Source organism: Rhododendron vialii, chromosome 12a, assembly GCF_030253575.1.
Source record: "Rhododendron vialii isolate Sample 1 chromosome 12a, ASM3025357v1".
Lineage (NCBI taxonomy): Eukaryota > Viridiplantae > Streptophyta > Magnoliopsida > Ericales > Ericaceae > Rhododendron > Rhododendron vialii.
Genome location: NC_080568.1, coordinates 29,155,775 through 29,170,295, shown reverse-complemented (window position 1 = coordinate 29,170,295; position 14,521 = coordinate 29,155,775). Strand labels below are relative to the sequence as shown.

Genomic DNA, 14,521 nt, shown 5'->3' with positions numbered 1-14,521 from the left:
TGAAACAAGCTAGCTTGTAATAACCACTTATTGAAGTTAAGTAATGCAATTATTTGTGACAAGATATTTCTCCTACTAAACTAACTTGGGTAATCCGAGAAGGCCTAGGCTTCATGGTCTAAGGATCTCTTGGTGGATGAAAGAAATTAATTAAAAGCAAAGCTCACTTAATTTGTTTGTACATTTTGGATTCCCTATAATTGGCAATTACTAGAAATTAAGGATCACATCCTAAATGGTGTGATGGTATTTGTGAGATGCAATTTTTGGGTGTTTAATTTGGTTCGATGTAGTCTACATACTGTAAAACAAACGAAGTTACTTGAGTTATAGTTGCGTTTGTTTTGGCAGAAGCTCGTTTGAGATCGACTGGTTACCTAGACGACAAATCTTGAACACTGTTTCAAGCTAGATTGATGATCAGTTTCACTCGAACTCGTCCAATTATATTTGTAAACCAGGTTACTCGAGCTTGATGATCAACCTGCCCCCCCGGGTATACAACACTATATAAGGCTATCTCATTATGTACAACATGTAATTTTTCCTTTCATTCTATTTGTTCAAAATATTGTCTCCGCATTCATCTTGTGAACTGAATTTTTAATAATAAAATTCAAATCAATTTTTTTAGGTACTTTACACTTATATACACACTGAAAGTACTTTTTTTCAACAACAAAATGTTTTCCCACAATAAAAATAAGAATTTGCAAATACATACATGCATTTCAAATAAAAAAAAAAAACGAAACGAAACGAGCAGATTTTGAAAAAAAAAAAGTTGTTTAAATTGTTTTTTTAAGAAGAGATTATAGTAATAAATTATACTCCCTCCGTCCCTAAATAAGTGTCCGGCGCGCAAAACTAGGCCTTCAAAAAGATGCATTTGTTTGGCTAAAAAAATTAATTTTTTTTCACAAATCAATAGATAGCAATGAGTTCTATTAGATTGTGAAAAAAAATTAAATTTTTTAATAGAAAATATGCATGTTTTGTAAAGCCTAGTTTTGCGCGCCGGACACTTATTTAGGGACGGAGGGAGTAGTAGAAGTTCTCAACCAGCAAAGCCATTGTGACATATATAATGTGCCTTTTTGCGAGTTTTACATCAGAACCTTCCCATCCCCTTAAAAGCCCATTAAAGCTTTTTTTTTTTTCTTCTTGATTAGCAAAAGAAGTATTTTATAAAAACTCGATAAGAGTACATCGAAGAGAGAAGATGCAATTGAGTTCTCAAAATATGAGGGCTGATATAGCCCAACATGAGAGAACCAAACCAAAACAAAAGAGTAGCAAGGGGGAGATGGGGATCCAAATTAACCATTGAAGCTATCTTTTTCCAAGACACACACATATATGAGACATTTATCTATACTTGTATCTGTGTGCGCGCGCGCGTGGGACAAGCAAACATATGAGCAATGGGTGTAGGACCAAAAATCATTTGGTGCTAGGATGAAGGAAAAGGAAAGGGCTCCAAAAACATTACTTTCCTTGATTTTGTGATCATCATCATCATCACTTGAAAAAGAAGCCTGCAGCCTCTTGAAAGAGACTCTACAATTGGAACAGATAATGCCATTATAGGGAAAAAATGTCAGTACTTTCCAAGAAATTTCAATCATATCGGTTATTCTATAGTCTATTTCAAATTCAGCGGAGCATTGATCAATGGTATCAGTTGTTAGCTAGGGTGTGTCTCGGATTTAATCTGTTTTTATGCTCATAACTCATTTAGCGTCGATCTACTCTCGATCATGGTTCTAGGTTTTTAAGGGTGTCTGGGTCAGTTTACGCGTACCTCGATTATTCTCATCCCCGTTTCAGTCAAAGGCAGACCCTCCACGTTGGGACTAAGGGAAAATATGAATCCAGCTTGGGAAATCTCCTTGCCATGACATAGAAGTCTCAGCGGATAGGGCATATTTAGCTATCTCATGATTCATGAGTTACCCTGTTACAATTGCGAGAAACAAAATAAAAAGAACAACACTGAAGAAAATGAACTAAATTAGACATTCTCCGATGGTCACTCGCAAGCGGGCCTTGGCACTAATCCTTCCTCGCAGCATCTGAGCAATGCTGTGAGCATACCCTTCCAAAATACACTCCATCCTGCCATAGTTCTTTGCCATCAAAACCACAAAATTGAAACCCCAAAGCTTCAACCGTGTCCACCGCTGTAGCATTGCCAATTGAAAAGCTTCTGCTCTTCGCAAATTACCGGCCCAACGCATCTCTCATTGCAACTCCAACTCCCCCTTCACCAATCATAGAATTGAAGGCTTCCATCAACTTTAATCTTAAGGATGCCCAGGGCTGGTGGACTCCACTGATTAGACTGAATCATCCCCTGGTTTTTTGGCTCAACTGCTTCCTTCAAATGCACCTGATTTGGCTCTGAATACAGTGAATTTTCCTTGTGTCCTTAGCTCCACTCCAAATAATTGAGCTATATTTGAATTCGACATCTTAAACATGCCAAGGCGAATTTTAACACAGGCCATAGCACAAGTGGGCAGCGCCAAGAGGACTGATTTGGTTAAAACCTCTTTTCCAGCAGGATTCAGGAGTTCCCCTTTCCACCCTTTGATTTTGCTCAACACCCTTTCCTTGATGTACATCAACGCTGCCCTCTTGGATCTTCCGATGATATAAGGCAACCCCAAGTATTTGCTGAACGAGTACCAAATCCCAGGATTACTCGGCACTCCATTCTTCTTTCAACTGTCGTGTTCAAGCTAAAAAAAATTGAGGATTTTCGGATATTCACTTGCTAACCGGATGCCCTATATGATTCCAGAATTTGTTTAACCACTGCACAATCTTCTCCCACTGCCTTGCAGAAAATCAAAGAGTCGTCGGCGAAAGGGAGATGTGCTAATGTATTCATGTCATTTAGTCTTGAATATATTTATCAAGCTTGAAACAGCTGACAGAACTTCTGAGGAAGATCATCTCAGATGATGCAGGAGTGATTTTGAGTGTTCTGCAATCAATCAAACACAATCTTTTGAAGTTCCAGCAGTGTCAAAATGATCGCACAACATTGGATACAGTTTTTTGGGAGGATAAAACCATTATTGGTAGCTTCTGAAATGGGCAATCAGCATGTAGAAGATATACCATAGCGTAACCATGCTACAATGGCAAGTCATCAATCAGATAGAAAAAGCTGAACCAAAACAGTTATCAAGCAAGCAAATTGTTGTAGTTGGACCTAAAAGCAAAATTACACCGTAATAGCTACTTACATACATACTCCATTTCATATTGTAGTACTTTGATCTACGTCTCGTTTTCCATGTAAGAAGTTACTTTACCTTATTATAGCACAAAGGAAATAACCATGATATACAAGAATGGAGCCTCTGGATTAAGAATCTTTATGATGGAATATGCTGGAGGGCCTAAACTCTAGTATTCTCTTGATATAGGCTCCAATTTGAGGCCATCCAATTCTGAATTGGTGATAGCTCAAATTTGCTAGGGGTGGAGGTGGTCTGTTGAGTACAAAAATAAGCAGTTCAACCATTTAGCTTAAACATCTGTTAAGACTTTTGAGGAACACCTCAGATGATGCAGGGATGATTTCGAGAGATCCATATTCAATCGAAAATAAACTCTAAAAGTTCTTAGGGTGTCAAAATGATCCTACAACTTCGGATAGAATTTCTTTGTGAGAATGAAACCATTGTTGTTAGCTTTTTGAAGAAGAGTTCTCAAGTGAAACAAAATCATACTCCATTAGCTGCAGCACAGAAGCTTCATATTTAACACTCTTTCTTCATGATGAGAAGGTGGACCATAGACTATAAGAGGAGTGTACAAGTTTACAATATAATGGCAGTCATGAACTCGAAAGAAAAACAGCGCCAAAACAGTTATCATGCAATTCATCAAGCTGGACACCAAAGCAAACTGAATATGTAAGTGCATACTCCACCTCATGTTGTACTACTATGATCTGTGTCTCCTTTTCTTCCTAAGGTGTTACTTCTTCCTTGCCATCACACAAACAAAATAATCATGATACTATTGGAGACTTTGTAATAAGATTATTTTATGAGGAAATATGCCAGAGGAGCCTAATCTCCTCGTTCTAACGTAAGATTCATACCACTAAACGAAACCTATCTCTACTCTTGTATCATTTTTATCTGAGAAACCAGATCCTTCTTCTTCGGTTTCAGAGTTTAGTGTCCCTCACACAGCTCAAGAATTCATATTTAGTCATCCTGAGGAATCCATTTTCTCTTCCTTTTCTTTACTCCCGTCTCCTTCCTCTTTGTCGAAGAACACTTGGAATGGAAAATACGTTTCCTTTCGATACAACCTCAATATTCATGCCATACAATTTTGAAGTTCACTTGTACGTTGGTGAGAGAGCTCAATGCCTAATTTCACTTTCTCTGGAATGAGCTGCACACATCATTTCAATAATTCCCCCCTCCCCCCCTTCTTTTCCAATTATCCTTTGTGTTTCTCTATCTTATCTTATTTGAAAGGGTAGTGATTAACTCAAATTTAATCTTTTTTTTCCTTCCAACACCATTTTCATTTCACAACAGGTATCCAAAATTTTAAAAGAGGATTCAAAGTACCCACAAAAACCTCATTATATGTGCTTAATTTGCAGTCGATCAGTACCTTGGGCCAATTTCTAACACCGTAATCCACATAAAATCAAAACCCACAAAGCTATTAATTAGATTGTTACTCACATTCTTGGCCGCGAAATCGGACGCTCTGAGGCTTAAGATGTGGGTCTATTTCTGATAGCCAAATCAGACACGCTGCGTCGCTGACACACCTCTACCGGCTGACTCAGTGATCGGAACTCGGATCGGCGGCGAGGTCGACTTTTGATCAAAACGGACTACGACCAAAAAGGCCTTTTGAGAAAGAAAAAAAAACTTCCGGGTTGTAATCAAGTGTGCGCACCTAACTTTCTATCATTTTTTTTCGGTGTATATCTTCTCTGATCAAATACCATTAGGCATTCGATTTACTTGATATTTTTTAAAATCATTTTAATAAACAAGCTCTACAATACGGACGAATCGGATCTTCAAATCAATTCTAAAATAAGGTCGAAATTGCCAAAAATGGCGGAGAAGTCTACTCACGTTATATAAGGTTGTAATCAAGTGTGGCTAGCTTTCTTTTTTTCATTTTTTTTCGAGATATATCTTCTCCGATTAAATACCATCAGGTATCCGATTGACTTCATGTTGTACACAATAATTTTAATGGACAATATCGTCAAAATGGACAAACCAGATCATCAAAATAACTCCAAAATAAGTTTGAAAATTACCAAATAAGGGATAGAAATCTTCTTCTTCATACTTCGCAGGTTAAAATGCGAAGTCTAGTGAAAACCAAACTCGTGTTTTATACATCCGCGTTCGGGCTTTTTTTGGCTCCTGCCTAAAGCGTTTCCCGCGAACATGCTTTTGTCATAACACAGATCCCAGGTTCAAGACGCGAGGTTGAGCCAAATACGAAACTCGCGCTAATGGAACACGATTCTCCCAGAACATATATAAATACTTGATGATAGTTATTTTGTGTTTCAAAGATTTTCCTCTCACTCTACGTCTATCACCTCACCTCTGATTTCGCTGATACATACAAACTCTACACCTGGATTCACTCCCTGATCTATGCTTGCTCAAAACTCAGTTTATTTTCACGAATGCCTTTATCTTCCCCAAAGTGGCAAATCATGCACTGCTCTATCTAACCTCAAAGCTGGATGGCATTGCGTCGGTATCCGGGTTCGGTTCAGATCCCTTTGTTCCGTCGTCCTTGGTTCACATAAATGTCAAATGCAGTCAATTAAAGGATGCCCATAAACTGCTCAATGAAATGTCTAAACCAGACGTGATTTCTTGGATTGCTTTAGTTTCGGGCTATGCTCGGGTAGGACATGAGAGTGATGTAAAGGAGGTCTTTGAGGACATGGAGAAAAAAGGATCGAGCCAAATATGGTATCTTGCAATTGGATGATCATGGGAGTCCATGGGAGTGGATGTTATTCAGAAACAGTGTTTGATGTTTCGAAAGATGCATTGTGTTCTTCCTGAAGTGAGGGATTTGGAGGATTTGATTTTGGGCAGTCAGATTCAATTGTAGGAAAAATATAAGGCCACAGTAACTCCCACTACAAGTTGGAATATTGAATGGTCGGTAATTGGTGGCTTCAAATAAAACAGTAAAACATGCAGAATATGTACGTTGTCGACACCATTTCGATCTCCCTAATTCCTTGCACTTTTTCGTTGATCACCACCATGCCGGGTTTTTCCAATATCACTTTCGTGACCGGAATGGTGCAGGTTTCCAACACCGAAGCTTCTATATTGACGGCTCTTGCTTTTTGTCTGTGCATTTGTTCAGGTATTGTTTTCTTTTTTCCTTTTATGGTGTTGTAGTTTTTTCCTTGTCAATATATTGAAAATCTTGCTCTTTCACCTAAAAAAATGTCTTCTGATTATTTTTGACCTTTTCAGCTATTAGTACTCCATCCAGCCTCGTTATGGGACTTCTGTGTCGGCCTTTTGGATTGGATCTATCTAACTGGTAATTAAAGTAGCCCACCATATCCACAAAAGGACTGGAACGAGTCGGAGACCCTCACCATTTGGGTTGGACTTTGGAATTATGGAAACATAATTTAGGCTTAGGCCCAATTCTGATTAATTTGCGTGGTGATTTCACATGTGATGTTGATTTTGGCGCTCTACTTTTGTACGTAGGCGCTTCATGTTGACATATGTATGACTGGTTTTGCACCCTTGTCCACCTCACCCCACAAAATCCCAAGGCATGTGATTTCATTAGCTATCAGCGATCAAACCAGCATAGAAATGACACCATACGAAGTTTTGTATGGGCATCCTTGTCGATCCCCAGTTTGTTGGACAAAATTAGGAGAAACAAGCCTATTAGAACCAGTGTTAGTTTGAGGGACAACAGAAAAGGTTAAGATCATCTTTCAACGACTTTTGGCAGTGCTGAGTCAGTAGACCACTGGCCTTTCAAACTGGGAAAACCGTCACTCTCAACAAAGACGTCACTCTCAAGAAAACAGCCCGTAGAGATCCATGATTATAGTGAGAAGTGCATCCAACGCAAAACCATTCAACCCGTCCGAATCTTTTGGCAACATTGAGGAGTTAAGGAATCAACTTGGGAGCGATAAGATATTATGCACGTAAACTACCTTCGTCGGTTTCCACCAGAACTTTCACCCTAATTTCGAGGACGAAATTTTGTTAAGGAGGGTATGTTGTAACGACTCTAATTTTTTCACTAATTTTTTTTTTGAATAAAAATTTATATCTTGTATTTTTAAACTGACTAGTATCTGTCAATATATATATATATATATATATTTACCCGTATGTTATGATGATCCAAAAATTTAAATAAGTTAAATTATAATCTTATACAAAAAAATTATTTCCTTATAAAGTTAGTTAGATAATTATAGATTATACTCTATATTAGTTTAAATTGAGTTATCAAAATTTCCTTATATGTATTTTTTTCATCACCCCTTTATTTTTTTTGATCCGTTCATCACCCCTTTATCAAAAACAAATATCTCGGCCCTCTCCCTCTCCCTCTCCCTCTCCCAGCCGTCTATCTCTCTCTCTCTCTCCAATAATTCTTTTTCTTTCTCCCCAAGGAAACCATCCCCCTATTTCTATTTTTTTAGGCTAAACTTTTTATCTTTTCCAAATCATTAAATTCGACCTTATCTCCTTCCTCTTTGCACCCCACTCCACCCCACCTCTATAAATACCTCTCTCCCCTCTCGCAATACAACACTCCTAGTCCACTATAAAAACAAAAAAAAACAAGAAAAGAGGGATCACACCCTTTCGTTTTTCGTCCATATCACGTCTCTCTATTCACAGTCTGTTTTCTCCTAGTTGCTGTCGTTTTTAGGCCTAAGTTTTTTTGGCCTAAGTTTCTTCACGAGCTTCGATTTCGACCCAAGAATCACCCAAAACAGTCAAGGATTGAAAGAATTATCGCTGTCTAAAGTTCAGTGAAATTTTCGGATTTCTGTTTCTAAACAGCAAACAGGACTTATGAAAACCCTCACTTTTCTCCTAGTTCGAATGGTTTTCGGGCTTCGACTTCTTCACAAAAGTTGTAGAGCGTTTCAAGATTTTCGCGTTAAACACAAGAATCGTCCAAAACGGAAAAGGTTTGGTCAAGTTATTCCAGTCCAAAGTTACTGCTAGAATACCGATCTTTCGCTGTCAAACGAAAACCCACCGAATTCCACCGAATCGTTTTGTCTAGATTAAAGGTATTATAATCCCTCTCTTACCTTCTCCTAAGTATATTGAGTGATTACGTACGAATTTTATGTTCTGGAATGAAAAAAATCGACCCCGACGTTGTGTGGCCGGAACCGGCCATCTTCCTCTGTTTTGCCGATTGTATTCTGTAAACCCACGTAGTGGGATTTGAAAATTTGGTTGAAAATTACCCTTTAGCCCTTTTAGTTTGATATGTGTGTTAAGTTTGGCCCTTATGCATGTATAAGTTGTTAAAATTGACCGCTGAAGTTATTAAGTTTATATTTTGGTCCTGAATGTTAATAATACGGGTTTTATATATTATAATCAATACCCGGAGGTGATTAACTGTAATGTTCGGCCCCATAGTTGATATATATATATATTATGATTGTATTGTTTTAGCTAATATTTTATAGGTAAATAATAATAATGTTTATTAAATAAAGATTTCCTGTAATAATTAACTTATTGGCCATACAAGATTAAGGACAACGGTCCATTCATAAAAACTTACGTGATTCTCTAGCTTTTTGTTTATTTCAATTTTTGATGTGATTATTTGTATATTACTCCAACTCTTGATTTAAATGCTAGATTGGACCATAGAGACATGGGGTGGTATGCGAAATAGAATTCATCTAAACGATGCTAGATAATGGATAAACTGGAAAGTTTTTATTTTGAGATTGTCTGCAGGCAGATTTTGAGATTGTGATGAGATTTGCGATGAGAATTAAAACTGGCTGGTGTCCAGTGATGAATTGATACTGACGGGTGTCCAGTGGTGATTGTGATGTAGTTTGTGAAGTGGTACATAAGATAAGCGAACCCTAGGCATGATTCAGGCATGATAAGCTTTCCATTGTTGTAGTTATTAGGATGCACACTCGGTATATAACTTAGGTGTATCTGCGACAGCAAAGGGAAGTGATCTCATGAGACCGAGCATGACTAGCGATTGGGGAGGAAAGATCTCGCGGATGGATCTTAGATTTCACATTAGAATAATGAATAGTAATAAGCTGATGTTTGTGAATTTCTATTCTACTTTTCGTATCTTTATTATCCTGTTACTTGCTAACTGTTAAGGTAAGAGGGGTAGTTGGGTTGGATTATTCTACTGGGTGATTTATCACTCACGGATACGTCTGTATCCTGGTAAATCGATTGCTTCGGCGATCAATTTGCCAGAGGGTGCAGGATTCAATGGAGGAGCAGTCAGACACAAAAGGAATACTAGGGACAGAGATCGAGTTTGCTTGGGATCCGTATCAAGCCTAGAGTCAGCTCTGGAGTTAATGTATTTTGATTTAACAAATTTATCTTGAGATTGTAATAATTAAACCTTTATTCTGAAAAATTATATTTATTTAGAAAAAATTTCGTAAGAAAGTATTTTATTTTGCTCCCGAAAAGTCGGGGCGTTACAAATGGTATCAGAGCCAGGTATGTGATTTTCTTGTTTTTTTTTTAGATGGACCCCACGTTTGCAGACCAACTAGCCGATGAATGGAGCAGATTGCAAGACTTCTTGGAAAACACCGTAGGATCCGATTTCTCTTTTCAAGACCCTTACGTGCCAGCTGAGTTCCCTATTATGTACGGCCAGCATCAACAGCTGAGGGCGAATTTGCCAAATCAGAGGGAGGTATACACGGCTCAGCATCCAAGCCCATGGAAAAGGGCTAATCTCAAGAGGGAAATCCGTGACATACTAGAAAGTATACCAGGCTTTGACATCAGGAGCGAACCCAATAACTCACATTATAGGGATATGGATAACCAGCCTCCGATTCCCACCGCAGACCGGAACCATAACTCTCCCAACATTCAGGAGGAGGATGAGATGGCCCAGCTAACTGCGGAAGTAGAAAACCATCCTCCTCCTGAATGTTGGGAGAGTCATGGTTCCGGTCTGGGGTGGGAATCGGAAGCTGGTTATCCATATCCCTATAATGTGAGTAATAGGGTTCGCTCCTGATGTCAAAGCCTGGTATACTTTCTAGTATGTCACGGATTTCCCTCTCGAGATTAGCCCTTCTCCATGGGCTTGGATGTTGAGCCGTGTATACCTCCCTCTGGTTTGGCGAATTCGCCCTCAGCTGCTGATGCTGGCCGTACATAATAGGGAACTCAGCTGGCACGTAAGGGTCTTGAAAAGAGAAATCGGATCCTACAGCGCTCCGTTTTGACATATGTATGACTGGTTTTGCACCCTTGTTCACCTCACCCCACAAAATCCCAAGGCTCAGTGTAATCCATGACTGTTTCTATCAGTCATCATCGGTGTCAACACCGTCTAGGCTTTGGTAATCTGCAATTGGGCGTTGTTCGGGGATGTCCACTCTGCAAGTGCGCTAGCAACAGTGGTGACCAGCCTGAGCAGTACCATTTATATGACCTTCTTACAAACCTCTCTGTGGATCCCGGTCGGCATTGCCGCTGGCGTTATTGTATTGTTAGAACTCATGCAAATGGTGAGTCACAATCTTGACTCTCTCTTTTTTGATAAGTTAATTATTCTAAAATTAATTTTTCAAAATTTGATTTGTTGCAGTGGGCAATACAACAGAGGGCCTATGTATCTTTTTGCTTCCACCACCACAGACACTACCAGAGCTACTCAAGCGACTTAGGCAAGGAACTTTCATGCTCTGTGTTCTGCGTGTGTGTGTTTGTTTTCTCTTTTCATGTTCTTTTGGTTAAGTCTTGGTACTGTAAAGATTGAGGGAACGAGGCTTACACTTAGTACTTTCAAGATTAAGATCATGCAGTTACTGAGATTCATTAAGAAATAAAGAAAGGGGTCACACCTCTTGAATTATTATATATAGAGCTACCTCTTGCCAAAGCCTCTGTATTCTCTTGCTTTGAATGTATGAAATACGGGACTTAACATGCTTTTATAGATTTCACACTTGTACCTAATTGATAGATTCAACGCGAACTCCCCTACTGATACCTTTCTCCAAAATGATAGTACCTTTGAAGATTTCCCATGGTTTACCTTCCAAGATGGATTGGAATTGAAAGCTGCCATAATCTTCTTAGAGTAATTGATGATTTTGCCTTGTAACTGACTTGCATGACTTGCACTTCTCAATAGAGTAGTAATATGGTTAATAGATGTTCACCAGAAGCCCATGTTGAGGTGCTTAGTTAGAATTTGAAGAAAATTGAACAAGATAGTGGAATTTGTAAAGAAATGATGGGTCAGAGGTGTTAATAGGCACAAAGGTGACAAGGCTTTTTTAAGACGCTCCTCCTATTGCGCCGATTGCTGCCTCGACCCATGCCATTGCCTAGGCTGCTGTCCATGCCGCTAATGTGAACAACAATTGAAAGGTAACAAATCGATTTATTTTAATTATAGCTTGTATAGAAACATTAACCAAGCACCGGAAAATGAAAACAGAGGGTAATAGACTAGGACAATCCATTGTAGTAATTTATTCACTCCTCCTGCTGCGTTGATTGTTGTCCCAGCCCATGCCACTGCCCAGACTGCTACCTAGGCCGCTGTTGCTGCCCAGCCCACTGTCCATGCCGCTAATGCGAACAACAATTGAAGGTAACAAATCGATTTATTTTAATTATAGCTTGTACAGAAACATTAACCAAACACTGGAAAATGAAAACAGAGGGTGATAGACTTGGACAATCCATTGTAGTAGTTTACTAGGCGATAGATGACGCTGTCGTAGGATCGAGTTCTAGTTGGTTGTTTATTTACACCGGAAAATTCCACTGGTTCCCACCGTGGATCCGTTCTTTCGCTCGTTGGTGGTGATGTTCAAGTAGAAAGTGGATGTGTTCATGCTTCTGCTCTTGTGAGCCAGTCTGCTCTTCGCACAAAGGTGACAAGGCTTTTTTAAGAAGTGCTTTTTCATTACATTACAAAAGTGAGTACAACTTAGCTCTATTTATAGAGCAATTTTGCCGACTTTCCCATTTCTAGAATAGTTAAGTTAAAACTCATGTGCTTAATTACAATTTTCTAGATCTCTATTTATAGGTATTTTGTTACATATCCTACATTATTTTCTAGAACAAGATTATAATTTACTTTTCTAACACTCCTCCTTAATTTGTAATCTTCATGAGATCCTGAAAATTAAAAGAATTTTTCTGATGCTACTGATTTGGTCACGATATTTGCTAGCTGCTCTTTGGTATTGACGAACTCAAGCTGAATTTTTCCTTTCTGCACCAAGTCTCTAATAAAGTGATGTTGAAGCTCAATATGCTTTGTCCTTCTATGAAAAATTAGATTTTTGCTCATTGCCATATAGTTGCAGTATAGGCCCTTCCTTCTTACCCATACTGTTTCACAGGTTGCATCTGTTGCTACCATATATTCTGCTTCCGCCGATAACAAAGCAGTTGTTCTTTGTTTTTTAGAACTCCAAGACAATCTAAGTAGACAACCTTGTAAATTGGCAGGACTAGCTTGGGAATTAAAGCATTCACTTGATCCAAACCTCGAGAACGGTCAAGAAGTTGGTGCACGTACAGCCGATGGTAGAAGCACAGACAGATACCAGTTCACTTCTCTTCATAATTAATGACTAACTTGTGCCCATAATAGGAGCCTCGAAGTGCTTGGAGCTCGTAACCCTCGAAATAACGTTACGTTGGGATTGCTCCCTTCAAATTACTCTGCATTGCATTCAACGTCGCAAGTGCAAATACAGCACAGAATGGCAGAATATGGAGTGGCTATAACAGTACAGTACACTATAAAGCTATTGAAGCGCCGACTGACCTATCACAGCCAACAGGATAAACATGTCCTTTTGTACCGAAAACAAACGCGCTACCAAGCTGCACTTCAAGTGAATAGCTCATCAACCGTGGATCATGATACGTGTCATTATAATTGTATACCTACCTGAATTCACATCCCACGCGAGTATTGACGATATACAACAGAATGTCAAAGGTCTTTATTCAAACGAAAGAGTAATAATCAACGCAACCATTGGTAAGGCACAAAAAGCTTCTCCTTGCTTGGTAGTTGGTTGACAATTTGGAACACTGGCCTGGGGGAGGGTCCCTCGATCATCATTTCTGGTACCCTCCGTCAATGGCATTCATGTCCTCCTCAACCTTATCAGTCAAATAAACCCGGGGAAAATCATTAAACACCAAACGCTCCCTCTCCCCGCCCATGCCTTCCGCCGCCAAATCCGTCCTTTAAACCCTCTGCCGGTGCATCAAGAAGCCCTGGGAGATCACTGGCCCCGAGTACATGGACGCTGCGCCCAAGGCCACCAAGTACTTTGTCTTCTACCCGGCCACCGTGCCCCAAGAGGCCATCGTCCCCACCTCCGATCCCGAAACGGTCTTTGACATCAAGTTCTTCTCCCGCGACCAGCGCCGCAACCGCCCCCAAATCCAGTGCACCGTGCTCAAGAAGGCGGATGTCGCCCATCCCCAATAGTCCACTTGATGCCTTTATATATCCAGAATAGGTTTAGTTTTAAGGATACTTTTCCAGGTATATGTGCGTGCGTGTGCACACACAAGAATAATACTAGTTACAAAAGGGGTGTACGTAAGAGGAAGAAATGACAGAGATTCCTTTTACTTTCTTCTCGTTGGTTTCACTCTTGTTGAGTCTCTCATGTGTAATGGGCGCATTTGATTTGGTTGACAAAGTTTGTCTTCAAAATAGAAGTCCTCCTTTTTGTCACGCAGCTTTGAGGTCCGATGTTCTATCAGCCATATAAAATTATACCGGCCTAGGATACGTCGCTCTTGACTTGACGCGGAGACATGTTACAGCCACCGGTAACTATATCAAGACCCAAATAGCGCAAAATCAAGATCCCGGCCTCAAGGAACCCCTCGTGTTTTGTGTGCAGAAATATAAAGAAGCTCTATATGCTAGCTTGTGAAAGAGCAGGGCTCAGCTTGGGTGAAAGATATTATGAAGGTTTCTATATATCTTGCCGGAGATGCTGTTTCAAGTATTGGTAAAGTTTGTCAAAATGAGTTCGGAGCCAAACCCTCCCCAGTCGGAAGGAGAATTAATAAAGTTACAGTAGAGTAGTTTTTGGTGATCTATCGAACTATTGCTTCTTTTCTAAGCAAGGTTCAGTAGAGAGAACATGTCTTAAAAATATTTTGCGGTAACCAAATACCCAAACTAAGGAAAATGCTTCAACACACACCGGCCTCCAGTTTCG

At 39.5% G+C, this 14,521-nt stretch overlaps 1 protein-coding gene and 1 long non-coding RNA gene across 3 annotated transcripts; one reads left to right on the top strand and one right to left on the bottom strand.

Annotated features, from left to right (window-relative positions):
* Nucleotides 1-1,869: 1,869 nt before the first annotated feature.
* LOC131311735 (uncharacterized) lies at nucleotides 1,870-5,044 on the bottom strand. Of its 2 annotated transcripts, none has more exons than XR_009195557.1 (3): nucleotides 4,724-5,044; nucleotides 3,945-4,006; nucleotides 1,870-2,838 (listed from the first exon to the last, which is right to left on the bottom strand). It is a non-coding gene; the product is annotated as an uncharacterized LOC131311735 (long non-coding RNA). The 2 variants fall into 2 exon arrangements; XR_009195556.1 differs by having other exon boundaries at nucleotides 3,950-4,006; nucleotides 4,724-5,042.
* Nucleotides 5,045-10,531: 5,487 nt separating this feature from the next.
* LOC131310591 (uncharacterized) lies at nucleotides 10,532-11,106 on the top strand. The gene is made up of 2 exons (XM_058337695.1): nucleotides 10,532-10,807; nucleotides 10,888-11,106. Exons 1-2 carry the CDS (start codon nucleotides 10,591-10,593, stop codon nucleotides 11,034-11,036), a joined length of 366 nt encoding a protein of 121 aa, XP_058193678.1. The 5' UTR covers nucleotides 10,532-10,590; the 3' UTR covers nucleotides 11,037-11,106.
* The last annotated feature ends 3,415 nt before the right edge of the window (nucleotides 11,107-14,521 follow it).

Bases quoted from the DNA above. Each gene is read 5' to 3' on its own strand.
- LOC131310591 (XM_058337695.1), top strand. From the start codon at position 10,591: ATGACTGTTTCTATCAGTCATCATCGGTGTCAACACCGTCTAGGCTTT. The intron at 10,808-10,887 runs GTGAGTCACAAT...GATTTGTTGCAG, and splicing joins TGTTAGAACTCATGCAAATG to TGGGCAATACAACAGAGGGC.